The following is a 17,842-nucleotide window of genomic DNA, read 5'->3' as shown; positions in this document are numbered from 1 at the left end:
CCCCCCCACCTTACACACACACACAGCCATCTCTCCCCCCCCACCTTACACACACACAGCCATCTCTCTCCCCCCCCCCCACCTTACACACACACAGCCATCTCTCCCCCCCCACCTTACACACACACAGCCATCTCTCCCCCCCCCACCTTACACACACACAGCCATCTCTCTCCCCCCCCCACCTTACACACACACAGCCATCTCTCCCCCCCCACCTTACACACACACAGCCATCTCTCTCCCCCCCCCACCTTACACACACACAGCCATCTCCCCCCCCCCCACCTTACACACACACAGCCATCTCCTCCCCCCCCACCTTACACACACAGCCATCTCCTCCCCCCCCCACCTTACACACAGCCATCTCTCCCCCCCACCTTACACACACACAGCCATCTCTCCCCCCCCACCTTACACACACACAGCCATCTCTCTCCCCCCCCCCACCTTACACACACACAGCCATCTCTCCCCCCCCCCACCTTACACACACACAGCCATCTCTCCCCCCCCCACCGTACACACACACAGCCATCTCTCTCCCCCCCCACCTTACACACGCACAGCCATCTCCTCCCTCTCCCACCTTACACACGCACAGCCATCTCCTCCCCCCCACCTTACACACGCACAGCCATCTCTCCTCCCCCCCCACCTTACACACAGCCATCTCTCCTCCCCCCCCACCTTACACACACACACACAGCCATCTCCTCCCCCCCACCTTACACACACACACACACAGCCATCTCTCCCCCCCCACCTTACGCACACACACAGCCATCTCTCCCCCCCCACCTTACGCACACACACAGCCATCTCTCCCCCCCCACCTTACACACACACAGCCATCTCTCTCCCCCCCCCCACCTTACACACACACAGCCATCTCTCTCCCCCCCCCACCTTACACACACACAGCCATCTCTCCCCCCCCCACCTTACACACGCACAGCCATCTCTCCCCCCCCCACCTTACACACACACAGCCATCTCTCTCCCCCCCCCACCTTACACACGCACAGCCATCTCCTCCCTCCCCCACCTTACACACGCACAGCCATCTCCTCCCCCCCACCTTACACACGCACAGCCATCTCTCCTCCCCCCCCCACCTTACACACGCACAGCCATCTCTCCTCCCCCCCCCACCTTACACACGCACAGCCATCTCTCCTCCCCCCCCACCTTACACACACACAGCCATCTCCTCCCCCCCATCTTACACACCCAGCCATCTCCCCCCCCCCTCCTTACACACACACACAGCCATCTCCCCCCCCCACCTTACACACCATCTCCTCCCCCCCATCTTACACACACAGCCATCTCCTCCCCCCCCACCTTACACACACAGCCATCTCCTCCCCCCCCACCTTACACACACAGCCATCTCCTCCCCCCCCACCTTACACACACACACACAGCCATCTCCTCCCCCCCACCTTACACACACACACACACAGCCATCTCTCTCCCCCCCCCTCCTTACACACACACAGCCATCTCTCCCCCCCCCCTCCTTACACACACACAGCCATCTCTCCCCCCCCCCCTCCTTACACACAGCCATCTCTCTCCCCCCCCCTCCTTACACACACACAGCCATCTCTCTCCCCCCCCCTCCTTCCCTCCTTACACACACACAGCCATCTCTCTCCCCCCCTCCTTCCCTCCTTACACACACACAGCCATCTCCCCCCCCCACCTTACACACACACACAGCCATCTCCTCCCCCCCATCTTACACACACAGCCATCTCCTCCCCCCCCCACCTTACACACACACAGCCATCTCTCTCCCCCCCCACCTTACACACACACACAGCCATCTCCTCCCCCCCACCTTACACACACACACACAGCCATCTCCTCCCCCCCACCTTACACACACACACAGCCATCTCTCCCCCCCCCTCCTTACACACACACAGCCATCTCTCTCCCCCCCCCCTCCTTACACACACACAGCCATCTCTCTCCCCCCCCCCCTCCTTACACACACACAGCCATCTCCCCCCCCCCTCCTTACACACACACAGCCATCTCTCTCCCCCCCCCCTCCTTACACACAGCCATCTCTCTCCCCCCCCCTCCTTACACACACACACAGCCATCTCTCTCCCCCCCCTCCTTCCCTCCTTACACACACACAGCCATCTCTCTCCCCCCCTCCTTCCCTCCTTACACACACACAGCCATCTCTCTCCCCCCCCCTCCTTACACACACACACAGCCATCTCTCTCCCCCCCCTCCTTCCCTCCTTACACACACACAGCCATCTCTCTCCCCCCCTCCTTACACACACACACAGCCATCTCTCTCCCCCCCCTCCTTACACACACACAGCCATCTCTCTCCCCCCCTCCTTACACACACACAGCCATCTCTCTCCCCCCCTCCTTACACACACACAGCCATCTCTCTCCCCCCCCCTCCTTACACACACACAGCCATCTCTCTCCCCCCCCCTCCTTACACACACACAGCCATCTCTCTCCCTCCCCCTCCTTACACACACACAGCCATCTCTCTCCCTCCCCCTCCTTACACACACACAGCCATCTCTCTCCCCCCCCCTCCTTACACACACACAGCCATCTCTCTCCCCCCCCCACCTTACACACACACAGCCATCTCTCTCCCCCCCTCCTTACACACACACAGCCATCTCCTCCCCCCCCCCACCTTACACACACAGCCATCTCCTCCCCCCCCAACCTTACACACACACAGCCATCTCCTCCCCCCCCAACCTTACACACACACAGCCATCTCCTCCCCCCCCCCACCTTACACACACAGCCATCTCCTCCCCCCCCAACCTTACACACACACAGCCATCTCCTCCCCCCCCAACCTTACACACACACAGCCATCTCCTCCCCCCCCAACCTTACACACACACAGCCATCTCCTCCCCCCCCCACCTTACACACACACAGCCATCTCCTCCCCCCCCACCTTACACATACACAGCCATCTCCTCCCCCCCCACCTTACACATACACAGCCATCTCCTCCCCCCCACCTTACACACACACACAGCCATCTCCTCCCCCCCACCTTACACACACACACACAGCCATCTCCTCCCCCCCACCTTACACACACACACAGCCATCTCCTCCCCCCCCACCTTACACACACACACAGCCATCTCCTCCCCCCCACCTTACACACACACACAGCCATCTCCTCCCCCCCACCTTACACACACACACAGCCATCTCCTCCCCCCCACCTTACACACACACACAGCCATCTCCTCCCCCCCACCTTACACACACACACAGCCATCTCCTCCCCCCCACCTTACACACACACACAGCCATCTCCTCCCCCCCACCTTACACACACACACAGCCATCTCCTCCCCCCCACCTTACACACACACACAGCCATCTCCTCCCCCCCACCTTACACACACACACAGCCATCTCCTCCCCCCCACCTTACACACACACACAGCCATCTCCTCCCCCCCACCTTACACACACACACAGCCATCTCCTCCCCCCCACCTTACACACACACACAGCCATCTCCTCCCCCCCACCTTACACACACACACAGCCATCTCCTCCCCCCCACCTTACACACACACACAGCCATCTCCTCCCCCCCACCTTACACACACACAGCCATCTCTCTCCCCCCCCACCTTACACACACACAGCCATCTCCCCCCCCACCTTACACACACAGCCATCTCTCCCCCCCCCACCTTACACACACACAGCCATCTCTCCCCCCCCCCACCTTACACACACACAGCCATCTCTCCCCCCCCCCCCACCTTACACACACACAGCCATCTCTCCCCCCCCACCTTACACACACACAGCCATCTCTCCCCCCCCCCACCTTACACACACACAGCCATCTCTCCCCCCCCCACCTTACACACACACACAGCCATCTCTCCCCCCCCCCACCTTACACACACACAGCCATCTCTCCCCCCCCACCTTACACACACACAGCCATCTCTCCCCCCCCCACCTTACACACACACAGCCATCTCTCCCCCCCCACCTTACACACACACAGCCATCTCTCCCCCCCCCCTTACACACACACAGCCATCTCTCCCCCCCCCCCACCTTACACACACACAGCCATCTCTCCCCCCCCCCACCTTACACACACACAGCCATCTCTCCCCCCCACCTTACACACACACAGCCATCTCTCCCCCCCACCTTACACACACACAGCCATCTCTCCCCCCCACCTTACACACACACACAGCCATCTCTCCCCCCCACCTTACACACACACACAGCCATCTCTCCCCCCCCCCCCACCTTACACACACACAGCCATCTCTCCCCCCCCCCCACCTTACACACACACAGCCATCTCTCCCCCCCCCACCTTACACACACACAGCCATCTCTCCCCCCCCCCACCTTACACACACACAGCCATCTCTCCCCCCCCCACCTTACACACACACAGCCATCTCTCCCCCCCCCCCCACCTTACACACACAGCCATCTCCTCCCCCCCCCACCTTACACACACACACATAGCCATCTCTCCCCCCCCCCACCTTACACACACACAGCCATCTCTCCCCCCCCACCTTACACACACACAGCCATCTCTCCCCCCCCACCTTACACACACACAGCCATCTCTCCCCCCCCACCTTACACACACACAGCCATCTCTCCCCCCCCCCCTTACACACACACAGCCATCTCTCCCCCCCCCCACCTTACACACACACAGCCATCTCTCCCCCCCCCCACCTTACACACACACAGCCATCTCTCCCCCCCACCTTACACACACACAGCCATCTCTCCCCCCCACCTTACACACACACAGCCATCTCTCCCCCCCACCTTACACACACACACAGCCATCTCTCCCCCCCACCTTACACACACACACAGCCATCTCTCCCCCCCCCCCACCTTACACACACACAGCCATCTCTCCCCCCCCCCCACCTTACACACACACAGCCATCTCTCCCCCCCCCACCTTACACACACACAGCCATCTCTCCCCCCCCCCACCTTACACACACACAGCCATCTCTCCCCCCCCCACCTTACACACACACAGCCATCTCTCCCCCCCCCCCCACCTTACACACACAGCCATCTCCTCCCCCCCCCACCTTACACACACACACATAGCCATCTCTCCCCCCCCCCCACCTTACACACACAGCCATCATCCCCCCCCCCACCTTACACACACATAGCCATCTCTCCCCCCCCCCCACCTTACACACACAGCCATCATCCCCCCCCCCCACCTTACACACACACACACACAGCCATCTCCTCCCCCCCCACCTTACACACACACACAGCCATCTCCCCCACCCCCTTACTTAGACACACTCAGCCATCTCTCATCTCCCACCTTAGTTTACACACAACCGTCTGCTAGTACACAGGCATCAGTGCAGATATTTCCCATCATCTGGACAACAGACAAAGAGCCCTGGATATAAACTACCCTTACCTCCACAACCTCCTCCTAGCAGTACAGAGATTTTAGCCTCTCTGCTGAAATTCCCTCTCTCAGAGGACTCTGGATTTTGTAGTTCTCTTGTCATCGGCAGTTACTAACTTGTTATTTTCTGCCGACTACATATCCCAAAGTGCTTTGCCACATAAACCACCTGATTGTTGACTGACAGTAGTAGAAGCCAATCAGCTCGTCTAGTTCCTAGAAAACCAACTATTAGAAATGAAGCAAACAATGTCCTGCCTGCTGTATAGTTGATGTAACGATAAAGAGGAACAAAATATACATATTTTTCTGTAACAGGAAAATTTTATTACAGAAATTTATTTTACTATATTATTAGTCGTTTTTTACCCTCAGTCGGTGGATAGGCCGCTATATATAATGTAGTATTATTTTCATATGTCACTCTATCTGTCAGGACCTTAAGAAGCGGACCTTGCGTTTGTTGCCTGGGAGATTAAAGAAGGAGAGAGACGCGAAAGAACGTTATGGGCGTGGCTAGTACATGGGCGTTGCTTATTGTCCCAAAAAATGCTTAGAAGATAATGTGGGCGTGTTTTTCCGACATGTTGCTCCACCTCGCTCGGTTGTTTTAAATAAAAGTGGGCGTGGTATCCGATTGCACCTGTTTACAGCAGTGTCTCCTGAACATGTGGGCGTGGCTTTGCGACCAGTGGGCGGAGCAGATACTGGACAGCTGGGACTGAAGGCAAGCGGTAGGTGTTAGCTGGTTGGTCACGGTAGTCTCTCGTATCACAGCGACAAGGAGAACGGAGAGAAACTCCCGGGACCGCACGTCTCCGTTGAACAGAGATCTGATTTTTGCAGCCATCGTTAGAACGAGCTGTCGGAGGTAGACATGGTTTCCATGGAAACAGGTACGCTGACATGAGTACTGGGTCATGTGACAACATTCTCTAGCCACGTGACCTGACATGCAACCACTGCATTTCTATACATGGCATTCCTATATAGACCAGGCTGCAACCTGTACCACTCCAACTGTTCTACTGGGACTTGTAGTTCCACAGCAACAGGTTGCTTTGCTCTGTCATAGGGAATATAAAACATGAGATTAGAGCAATAAGGATGCTCACTGCATTTATATTGCTGGTTTTTAATTATTGTTCAATTTTAAATCAATGTAAATCAGTCTTGGTATTTCAGTGGTCTAACCCTGAGAGTTTAGATGCATGTTGGAATCTCAATGTTTCTGGCCCATAGGCCAGAAACATTGAGATTTCCTCCATGTTTTCATTGACTTTTTGCTGTTAATGTCACTAATTCTGTTTTTTTTTTATTACTGGCAACTGTTAGAACCTCCATGCTCAGTAAATTCACATACGTGACATTTATATGTGTGGTTTAGTAATGCTATCCTAATTTAATGGCAATTATTGAAACTGAAGGCTGACACTTATTGTTAGACATCTCAGGGTAGTTTGTTTACATACTCTATCAGTTTAAATGACTAAATAGTGTCAAATATAGCATTAGATGGGGTTTGTTTTTTTGTTTTTATCTATGTACAGAGTGGTGTGTAGAAATCTGGCACGAAAAATGATCATTAAATACAGTTTATTTTACAAAGTGATAAACTAAACAAAACAAACAAAAGGTCACAAAAATATTCAGAGTGGATGGTCTTTTCATGATGTTAGAAGTTATGTAAATAAATGTGGGAGCTGGTGAGTTAAATTTACCCACAGTGATGTGATCAACGCAAGGAGGGACAGTAAGGATTGTTATGTTCAGAAATAGGCATTTATGTGTTAATTTATGTGTTAATTATCCGAAAAAAAGGACATTTTAGAAGAAAAGTTTGGGTGGATGCTTAGGGTTAATGTAAGACACTAGGGGGTATATTTACTAAACTGCAGGTTTGAAAAAGTGGAGCTGTTGCCTATAGCAACCAATTAGATTCTAGTTATAATTTATTTAGTACATTCTACAAAATGACAGCTAGAATACGATTGGTTACTGTAGGCAACATCTCCACTTATTCAAACCCGCAGTTTAGTAAATATACCCCTAGAGGTTATTTAAGATGTCCAAACTGTCCACTGCATGGTGCAAAATCAGATTTGGCATACCCCCCAACACTGACACATAATAAGCCCCAGTGATGGATAGAAGGCCAGAAGCATGATACACCATGACTAATGTAAGATGCATTTACTCGCAATGCTTAGCGCAGTATCAACTCTGAATCATAGTTATCTGCTCCCAGGATCTTCAGGAGACTCCCGAATTAGCGGGAGACTTCCTGGAGTCCGGAGAGAGCAGACCGTACTCCTGCAAGGGGGCATACCTGCCTGCATTATGAAGGTCCCGTATGATCATATTTGCTCACATTTTATACCTCCAGGAGGGGAGGTCAAGCGACAATTTCAGAGAGGGGGGGGTTGGGGACGTGGTGCCGCAAATCATGTTATTTTAGACCCACCCTAACGATGGAATGCAGTGATCTTGTTATCACGCCGCAGGGGCGGGCCAAAATGAAGTGCTTCGATGTGAATTGCGTAATTGAGACCCCCGTTCAAGTGGGCGGGATTTGAAAGTGACCGTCCCATTTCACAGACCTTGAAATTGCTATGAATTGACATGAAGTGGGTGGAGCTTAATCAGAAAGTGGGCGTGATTGGGCAGACCCCGGCACGTTTAGTACAGATTGAGAGCGGGGCTTATGTTGGAAGTTTAGCACCATGCCACGACCGTTAAGTAAAAACACTCCAGTTATACCATATTTGCCAACTTTTTAATGTTACCCTCTGGGAGATCCCGAAAGGTAGGTGGGCGTGTGTGGATGGAGGGGGCGGGGCTCTGCTAATCACGTCATTGTTGGCCCTGCCCCAATGACGCAAACAAGTAATTTTACCTCAGGGGGCAGGCCAAAATGATGTTATTCCCCGAGGGTCCAAACTCTGCCAGTTTCAGTAGGAAGTGGGCAGTTGCTGGAGAATTCCCTGCCTTCCCGGGATTCGGGGGTCTCCTGGACATTCCAGAAAAGTGGGCAAGTATGAGTTATAACATGTATATTATTCACCCCAGTAATACATGGCCTTTGACATTTAAAGTGAGCCTGAATTATGTGTGGGTTGTCCTTTCCCTCAGGCCTTTAAACCACTCCTGCATGCTTGCAAAATGGATTCCAAGCAAATCAAACAAGAGGCTTCTGCTTCCCAGCCAAAGTGGTGTGAAGTTTATAACTGGGAGTCAGTCCTCTCCAGCGTGAAAGTGCCGTCTCTGGATTCCGATGAAGGATCCCTGGTGAGTACATAAAACACACTCTCAGTATGTATTTGGGGTTTTCAGAGGTGCCTAATCCTGCTGCACAAGTGTCCCCTTAAAATGTACCTGTTGTCTGTGCTGGAACTGTCTGGGAACTACGTGTCCAGCAGATGATGACAGAGTTATGCTTGGAAGTCTAGATCCACAACAGATGTGGAGCTTCAAGTTTCCTTCCTCTGGCTCAATGTCATTTTGAGTTTTAAAAAGATCTACACCTACCGAATAGTTAGTTAAAAAGTATGTCAGCTCTATTCTCTTTCAGTTATTCATGTAGCAGTCCAGGGTGGCAGAACATGCTGGGACTCGTAGTTCCATAGAGCTTCAGACTATATACGTCTGACTTAATGTAGTTTTTAGTATGTAAGGCAGCTTGAGTTTAAGCTTTGTGACCCTTTAATGGAAATAAACAAGCTAGAAGGAAAAGGCACAAATAACTAAAGGGAGGGGGGTGTCTGATATACATGGAGGTAAAAGGAACAATATAAACATCTGTATAAATGTATGATATATTTATTGGGGCATATTCAATTAGCCACTCGCAAAAGTAACGCGGCGTTAAAAGTATTACCGGTATTACGGTAATTCTAACCAGGATTTCTAGGTCTGTCTCAATAATTGGCAAAACCTTCCTCTCCAAAGCACCCTCCTAAAGCTGGTAGGATTGTCTCCCCAAAAACCTTCTGGCTGGCTCTCTAGTATCTCCCGTTGCTTGTTTCTATCCATCATGCTTCTCATAAAGTCTTCACTCCACCTTCAAATTACACTCAGCTTTCGCTTATATTTCATCTCTTATATCTCCACAAGACCCTGGACATTTGTTTGTTCTATTCAATGCTGCCTCTTTTCTCCACCATTCTCCACCACTCCCAACTGAAGCTATGAAGCTTTCTCCTTCGCGGCTCCTAACTCTATTGCATCTACATCCCTCACTATCTAACTTCACATCCAGTCTTTAGCATGTGCTACTTCAGCAACCTGTAACCCTGTTGACTTTAACCAGTACACTTGTGAACTTGTATTCTGATATTCAGCCTTGTTGCCTTCCTTACCTTATAATGTGTTGTGTCTCCAATCACTGATTTAAATTGTAAGTGCTTCAGGGCAGGAACTTCAATTCTAATGTTTGTTGTTTCTGTTGTACTTCTCATCCTGTATAGTTTTCTTTTTTAGGGGTCTATTTACCAAGCATTTTTCCTGTGGTAAACCCCCGATGTTGTTTTCAGGGGTTTACCGTGAAATCACTATGTACTATTGAAGCATCGCAGCAGATATTTTAGATATCTGCTCCTTTGCATTTCCTATAGTTTTTCTGAGCACTCCCCATAACAGTGTATGGGAAGTGCTCAGAACCGCTATGTATTAAAGGCTAACTAGAGAAAATTTTCTCTTTTTTTACATGTTAATGTACGCCACCTGAAGCTGGCGCCACCTGAAGCTGGCGCCATCTGAAGCTGGCGTACATTAACATATCTGAAAACTTTCGCGTTGTCCAGCTCTGCTCTGAAGAGCAGAGCTGGAGCGCATGTGTGGAGGGATCATGTGATCCCTCCCTGTCAATCATCCTGCAGTTTGTCGGCCAGGATGTTACTGCGCATGCACCAACTATTCAGTCGGTGCATGCGCACTAACAAAAAAAAAAAAAAAAAAAGAGAAGATCATCGCAGCCTTGAAAAGTGAGAAAAGACTGCGATGATCAGGTGAGTCACTTCTCAGGGACAGCAGGTTATCGGCACTGCTGTCCCTGAGAAGTTTTTTAATACATAGCCGTTACTTTTTAATCCTTATCAAGGAGATAAGGAATGAAAAGTATCAGGTCAAAAAAATGAAGGGTCATAAATAGACCCCTTAAGGTGCTAGACACACTAGGCTGTGCAATATAAAGATATTCATATGTCATCCTGCCTACTACAGTCTTGAGAGCATGGACCATAGTATATGTCTAGCATCTTGTAAGATAATGTACATTTATTTCTCATGCAATAAACAAAATCTAACACACTGTGGCTGTTCAGTAGAGGTATTCTAGATATATCCCCTCCTCAGTGACACAATAGATGTATTCTAGATATATTCCCTCCTCATTAACACAGAATATATGTATTCTAGATATATCCCCTCTTCAGTGACACAATAGATGTATTCTAGATATATCTCCTCTGCATTGACACAGAATATATGTATTCTAGATATATCCCATGCTCAGTGACACAATAGATGTATTCTAGATATATCCTCTATTCAGTGACACAATAGATGTATTCTAGATATTTCCCCTCCTCAGTGACACAGAATAGTTGTATTCTAGATATATCCCCTCATCATTGACACAGAATAGATGTATTCTAGATATATCCCTTCCTCAGTTGCACAATAGATACATTCTAGATATATCCCCTCTTCAGTGACACAATAGATGTATATTAGATATATCCCCTCTGCATTGTCACAGAATATATGTATTCTAGATATATCGCCTCCTCATTGACACAGACTAGATGTATTCTAGATATATCCCTTCCTCAGTGACACAGAATAGATGTATTCTAGATATTTCCCCTCCTCCGTGAAACAGAATAGATGTATTCTAGATATATCCCCTTATCAGTGACACAGAATAGATGTATTCTAGATATATCCCTTCCTCAGTGGCACAATAGATGTATTCTAGATATATCCCCTCTTCAGTGACACAATAGATGTATTCTAGATATATCCCCTCCACATTGTCACAGAATATATGTATTCTAGATGTATCCCCTCCTCATTGACACAGACTAGATGTATTCTAGATATATCCCCTCCACATTGTCACAGAATATATGTATTCTAGATATACCCCCTCCTCATTGACACAGACTAGATGTATTCTAGATATATCCCCTCCTCAGTGACACAGTAGAAGTTATAGTGGTCCGAAATGTGCCTTCTTATCAGTAATAAATTAGACCCGGTGTTTCCACAGTCTGACTGTGAGTTGGAGGATGTCAAGATCTTCCAGAGAGAGGACTGTCCTGTATTTGATTTACCCGAGGAACTGTTATGTGAAGAACAGGAATTTACCAATAAGGTGAGAGACATTTTTCACTGTTTCAGTAGTGTACAGTCCTATGCAGTAATGACTGAAATGTGCACTGGCAATCAGCAGAATTCTTGTTCTAAAGGGGATCTTCCATCTTTTCCCTTTTAGGGTGTGGCTGTACCAAACATCTCCAAGACAGGAGACTGTTCAGTAGAAAAGTACAGTATTAAATCTCAAGTGATTCCAGGTGTTTCCAGAAATATACAAGTTTGTGAAACCAGTCCAACTACATCCCATCATGACATTGATGCAAAGGCGGAAGATGCAGCCGAGGAAGATTCATCACAGATAAAAACTGAGGGTCAGGTTGATGAATGTGACCACTTACATAGGCTAAATCCATCAGGGAGTAAACATTTTACCATGCAGTATGATGTTCTGAAAGATAGAAAAGATGCTGACCAGAATGAAAGTCCAGTGAATCGACAGATGGAACTGGATCCGCTCCATGTGAGGCAAACTCAGTCCCCATCGTCGTCCCTAAAGGTGAGTTTATCATCTCCAATGTCCTTCTCTGTCTCACTTGTGGATTTTTATGGAGTGTTTAAATGCCTATTTAAATTATGCTTTGAAGTAAATTACTATTTTTAAGTATGCTGTTAGCACATTTTTCATATTCTTGAAGGGAGAAATGGAAAGGTTTCTCTCAAACGTGGTGCCTATCGCATCACTTCAGTGCCTCAATCCTAGGACTGTCAGAACTTCTAACACTACTTACAGCAGTTTCCACCAAGATCCTTATAGTGTATAGACTGTACCCTTTTATCAGACAATACATTAACACTATTGCGCCCTTCATCCCACCATAGACCCCAAATCCAGACTCTGCTTCCTCCCTCACTTAACCACTTGTTTTCCCCTTCCCTCCCTCTCTTCCCCATAAACACAACTTACATTCTTTTTAAATCACTTGCCATTCAAGTGTCTTTCACTGTTAGTGCTTAAACTAACCATTGTTTGCTTTTGATTTGTTCTATTGTATTTGCTATATACTCTCCTGCTAATTTACCCTTGCAAACGCCATCACTTTGATACTTGATGTGACATGTATGTATTGTTGTTTTAAAAATGAAAAATAACTAGATAAAAAAAATGGAAAGGAACCTGTTTTAAAGTGTACTTATCATTAACCATTTAAGATGGGATTATGTTGCGCAGCAGCAGCTCCGTTTCGCCAGCGCTGTCCTATACAGCAGCCGCTGCGCTGTCTAAGAAGCGTCTGCGGCGGTGCTGTATACAATACAGCACCGCCGCGTACGCTTCTTTGACAGCGCCGCGGCTGCTGTATAGGACAGTGGCCACTTAGTTAGCGCAGGGGGGGGGGGTTTCTAGAGACTCAGAAACCCCCTCTGCGTGCGCCACTGCTATAGATCAGCATATTGAAGTCGATAAGAAACGCTGTATCTGTGTCACACAAGAAGTATTTTATAGTATTTCATTGTACAATTTGTTCTAAAACACTCAATCGCTATTAACCAGACTGTTATGTGAGCATCAGACTTGCCACCACATAGTACCACAAGTTTAGCATCTGCTTAAAAACACAATTTTAGTTAATATGTTCCAGGGGCATACCTGTCTTTTCCTTAATGTTTATGTTCTGGTTACTTAATAACTTCTCCTACCCAACAACAGTTGCTTAATGACATGTCACAGAGAGCATGCACTTCATACGATAATAGTAGTGCTACAAGGTATGACTTGAAGCAGAGGTGTTATATGTTCTCTCATAACCTCGCCCCATTCACGTTTGCTGCTCCTGTCCTATAGAAAAGTCGTTGCCCCAAAACATCAGATCGTCTTTCAATCTTAAATCTTTCAAAAAGTCTATCAAAACACACTTTTTCCCTGAAGCTTACAATGATCTCTGTTAGTTTACTATTCTCCCATACAGAATAATCCATCCTTGTATATACCGGGTGTTTCTTGCACTGTCGGCCTCCTCTTGTGTAGAAACGTTTATTAGGGTGTGTTACTGCCGCTATCTCTTATTTTTCTCAATACCTGTTGGAGAGCTCTGCTTGTCCTGGCTACTGTAGCCTGCACATTGTTCTTATTACTGACCTGACTTTGCCTAATAACTTTGTACTTTTCTGCCTGTTTCTCATTTACTTGACCTGTTTGACTCTAAAATTGCCCATACCCTTAGCTTCCCTATTGTAGTCACCTTGTGTCTCTCCAAGGTAACTGCAGAATACTCAGCGAACATTGAGCTCTTGGAAACCTAACTGTATTGTTGTTAAATGTTGTTGCTGCAGACAGAAAGCCCACTAAGGTAGTTCTTTAGCCCATTGTATTCTTTAGGACTGATTCATCAAGAGACGTAAACGGCGATCTTGTGCGTATCATCCGCAAAATTACTTTGCGCATGCCCAGAAACGGACCATAGGCCACAGAACGTAGCGAGCTTCAATTCGTCATCAAGCGCAAAGGACACTTGTTAAAGCCTACGATTTCAGGGAGGGAACAGGGCGGGAATGGGGCGTGCCATTCGGGAGTGCACGCAGCAGCATCCTATTCAAGCTCTGGGTATCTCTCTGGTACTTGTTTTTCAGCCGTATCTCTTGCTGCAGCTACAGGTCTAGTTTAAGTGCCAATTACTAGTGATGACGACTGCGTATTCATGCTATAACATGTGTTTGCAGTCAGGAGCAACTGTCAAAATGTATTTTATGTGCAGTAGACATTCATCACATCCTAATAAATGTATTTCATGGACAAAAATAAATTAAAATATCCACACTTTTTTAAAAAAATGTTTTGTTATTAATGGCTACATTATTAACAGGTGACATCAATTGAATATTTTCTTTTTTCTCTGCGTTCTTTTGAGAATTTCTATTCCACATTTGTATTGGACGTATCCTGCAGTGTCCTGTGCAATAGAGCAGAGCAGACCTACACCTGAATTCATCAGCGCACGTATCTTCAGATCCCCTCCTTGTTGAATTCGGATGTGCGTATGTCGGCTTTACATGCGATTAAAACAAACGCACATTGCGCTCAGTATAACTGCCTAGATGAATGGGGCCATTTGTGTATAGAATTTTCCCTATTCTGTTTAGAATGATGGATCTGTGGGGAGCAGGGAATTCAGTTCCTCATGTTTCCTGGTTTCTTTAGCTTGTTATCATTTATGTCATGTCCCTGAAGTGACTCTGTACAGCACAGCGGAATATGTTGTTCCTATAGCAATACAAGGTTATAATAAAGTCATAAAAATCTAATTTCAGCTGATAGAACAGTGGGACCTGGATCTGATCCTCCAACGACTGACAGATGAAGGAATCGTGTCCGATGCTGGAATAGACCCTGGTGAGCTCACTACACGTGTTCACATTCACGTAACTATGCATCAGTACTTTGTTGTCTCAGTTATACTCCACCCACAATGATATTCCCCTAACTAGCAGAACTGTTGGGATTCCATGTCCAAGACATCCATCTTCTAGGGCAGTGGATTCCAAACATTTTCAGTTCAAGGCACCCTTAGGTTCTCCAAATTTTTTTCAAGGCACCCCTAAGCCAAAATAATTACCAAGTAGCCCCCCGTCTTGCTTACCACTGACCCTGGCCATGGCTCCCTAGTGAGATCACAGAGGCACCCCAGGGAGCCTAGGCGCACAGTTTGGGAACCACTGTTCTAGGTGATAATCCCTCTCTCAAGGCCTTAACTACCATAGTGGCATATTAGTGTATGTTAGTGAGATGAAACTATAGTGCATACTTGTCCCTTCTCCCAGAATGTCCAGGAGACTCCCGAATTCCAGATAGGTCTCCCGGAATCTCAGGAGAGCAGGCCATTCTCCCGCGTCCTGCCCAATTCTTAGTGAAGTGGGGCAGAATGGGAGCCTCCATGACGCGTCTTGCTGCAAATCATGTAATTTTGGACCAAAATGACGCAATGTGCCGTGGCCTGCCCCCTTCTGTCCTCAGACATCATCTTACCTCTGGGATCTCCCTGGGGAGGAGAGGCTAAGTATGCTATAGTGCAGCTGGCACGGGGCCACAACTGGGCGGTACATGGGGTCCTACCAAAGTATTGCTGTGGGTCTCACAAATGTCTAGTTAGGCCTCTGCCTTCTCCTACCACTGCTTTAGTAAGATTATGTACCGGTCAGCCTTACATTGTGTAAGTTTACATGTAGATGTCACAGGGTGTCAGTTGTAGCTAATTAAATAGTAAAGACCTCAGTTTGGAATCGGGTTCCTTGATATGATTTACGTTTGGCTGGAATAGTGTCTTTTGAAGTAGTGTTTTCCAGTGACAGCCTTTGTCTCTTGTTTAAAGGCAAACTCCACACAAAACTGAACATTCAGGGGTAGAATTCCATTGGTTAAACATAAACACAAAACACAACTTACCTGTGTTTCAGCAATCCACCCGATCTGGCGGAACCCCCGATGTCTGCCATGGTCATGGGAGCGTGTCCTCGCTCCTGTTAATGAACAGCACACTGCCTACATGATCAAGGCTCCTTCGGAAGGAGTGAGGACAGCTTCCCCTGACCACAAATAAGTCTTATTTTCCATTTCTGTCTAACTTATGGAGGTTAAACTCTTCTCTCCACAGTAGAAAAGGTTCCACTTTCCCTACTGTCTGTGGAGAACAATTCAAAGAAACGTCAAGATCAGATCATGGAGCAGCTGGTGGAACTAAGTGTCAGACAGTCGCAGACCATGTCTCCCGGTCGGTGTCCGACAGAAGGACACAGGGAACCAGTCTGCAGTGAGAGCCCTAACGGGTATGTGGGGGATGGTCTGAATGGCGGGTTTGGTCCTCGGAGCCAGTAGTCTCCGTGAATAGTCAAGATATTGGAGGGCAGGAATTTCACCTATTGCAGAAAAACAAAATGTTTCCAATACGAAACCTTATTATACATGTTTATCTATTGTTTAGTAGGGCAATTTTTTTTAATGTTACTTTAAACATATTGGCCCTTTACATATATATTAAATGATTATATAGCGAAAAATTAAAAAACATAGTGTTACCTTGGGACACACCTTAATGTATAGCCCATAGGTGGGGAAGTGTAGGCTCAGTTTGCCTTTAATAAACTTGGACATGACAGCAGGATGGGAAACACAAGAGGATTTAATGATAGGGCCAGGACAAGCTCATCAGTAATATATTTGTAATCCAAGCAGACGCAAATTCAGTCCTTGGAAGGGGCTCTAGGTCAAAATGATAGGCCCTTCCCTGGAACTAATAATAGTATTCTGACCAGACAAATGTTCAGCAAGATGAGATGACCACATCTACATTATTGTACTGAAATATAAGATTCCGGTCTCAGGACCATTCTCCAGCATGAATTTCAGCTTTCATTTATTGATTTGGACGTCCTGGTATTGGAGTTCCAGACCATATGTTGAGTACATTTAACCAAGTGGTAACCTATAGCAACCAATCAGATATTTGCTTCCAGTAGTCTGACTGGTCAAAGCCGATTTCTAATTGGTTGATATGCATTATAGCGCATCTGTAGTATACAATAGATATGATGAGCCAGAATACATGTAATGGTGGGCAGTTAGGTAGACAGTGGGGTGCAAATTAAACTGAATGCTGAAGACATGTCTGAGCTGTTAAAGGGTGGGGGCACTTTTAAAGCTTTACAGATTTACTGATGCTCAATATTAAAGCTGTATTTTTTCTCATAAAAAAATGCTTTTGTGCAGCATTCATTCATGGATTTTCTCTCCCTCGCCCTTTCTCTCTCTTTTTCCCTCTCTGTAACTCTATCTTTTCTCCCTAACCTCTCCCTTCTCCCTCTTAAAGGACCACTAAACCCCTGAAATTTTCATATAAGAAAATTCCACTCCACTATAAGCAGATAATGCTCCCCCACACTGTCCTGATGGGATCGATCTCTCTATCTCTCCCTCATTCTCTCTCTCTCATTCTCTCTCATTATCTCTAATGCTCATTCTCTCTTATTCTCTCTTTCATTCTCTCTCTC

At 47.7% G+C, this 17,842-nt stretch overlaps 2 protein-coding genes across 4 annotated transcripts in view; one reads left to right on the top strand and one right to left on the bottom strand.

The window, feature by feature from the left end:
* Positions 1 to 5,618, bottom strand: part of ANKS3 (ankyrin repeat and sterile alpha motif domain containing 3) — a 33,630-nt gene extending 28,012 nt beyond the window's left edge. Inside the window, exon 1 of one of the 2 annotated variants that reach the window (XM_075179403.1) lies at positions 5,498 to 5,618. The gene's annotated coding sequence lies outside the window, so the exon portion shown is untranslated. Of the gene's footprint in view, positions 1 to 5,395; positions 5,417 to 5,497 lie in introns of those variants that run through there. The other variant, XM_075179404.1, reaches the window with a different exon arrangement.
* Positions 5,619 to 6,155: 537 nt separating this feature from the next.
* The window catches only part of LOC142097510 (dynein axonemal assembly factor 8-like), a 78,284-nt gene continuing 66,597 nt past the window's right edge, over positions 6,156 to 17,842 (top strand). Inside the window, exons 1-6 of one of the 2 annotated variants that reach the window (XM_075179400.1) lie at positions 6,156 to 6,384; positions 8,621 to 8,776; positions 11,760 to 11,864; positions 11,985 to 12,362; positions 15,110 to 15,191; positions 16,453 to 16,621. In XM_075179400.1, coding sequence (XP_075035501.1) covers positions 8,651 to 8,776; positions 11,760 to 11,864; positions 11,985 to 12,362; positions 15,110 to 15,191; positions 16,453 to 16,621 — 860 coding nt within the window. In that variant the 5' untranslated portion in view covers positions 6,156 to 6,384; positions 8,621 to 8,650. Of the gene's footprint in view, positions 6,385 to 8,620; positions 8,777 to 11,759; positions 11,865 to 11,984; positions 12,363 to 15,109; positions 15,192 to 16,449; positions 16,622 to 17,842 lie in introns of both variants that reach the window. The other variant, XM_075179399.1, reaches the window with a different exon arrangement.

This window comes from Mixophyes fleayi, chromosome 7 (assembly GCF_038048845.1).
Source record: "Mixophyes fleayi isolate aMixFle1 chromosome 7, aMixFle1.hap1, whole genome shotgun sequence".
In the NCBI taxonomy this organism is placed as follows: domain Eukaryota; kingdom Metazoa; phylum Chordata; class Amphibia; order Anura; family Limnodynastidae; genus Mixophyes; species Mixophyes fleayi.
Note: the sequence above shows the minus strand (reverse complement) of the source record. Positions and strands in the feature narration are given on the sequence as shown.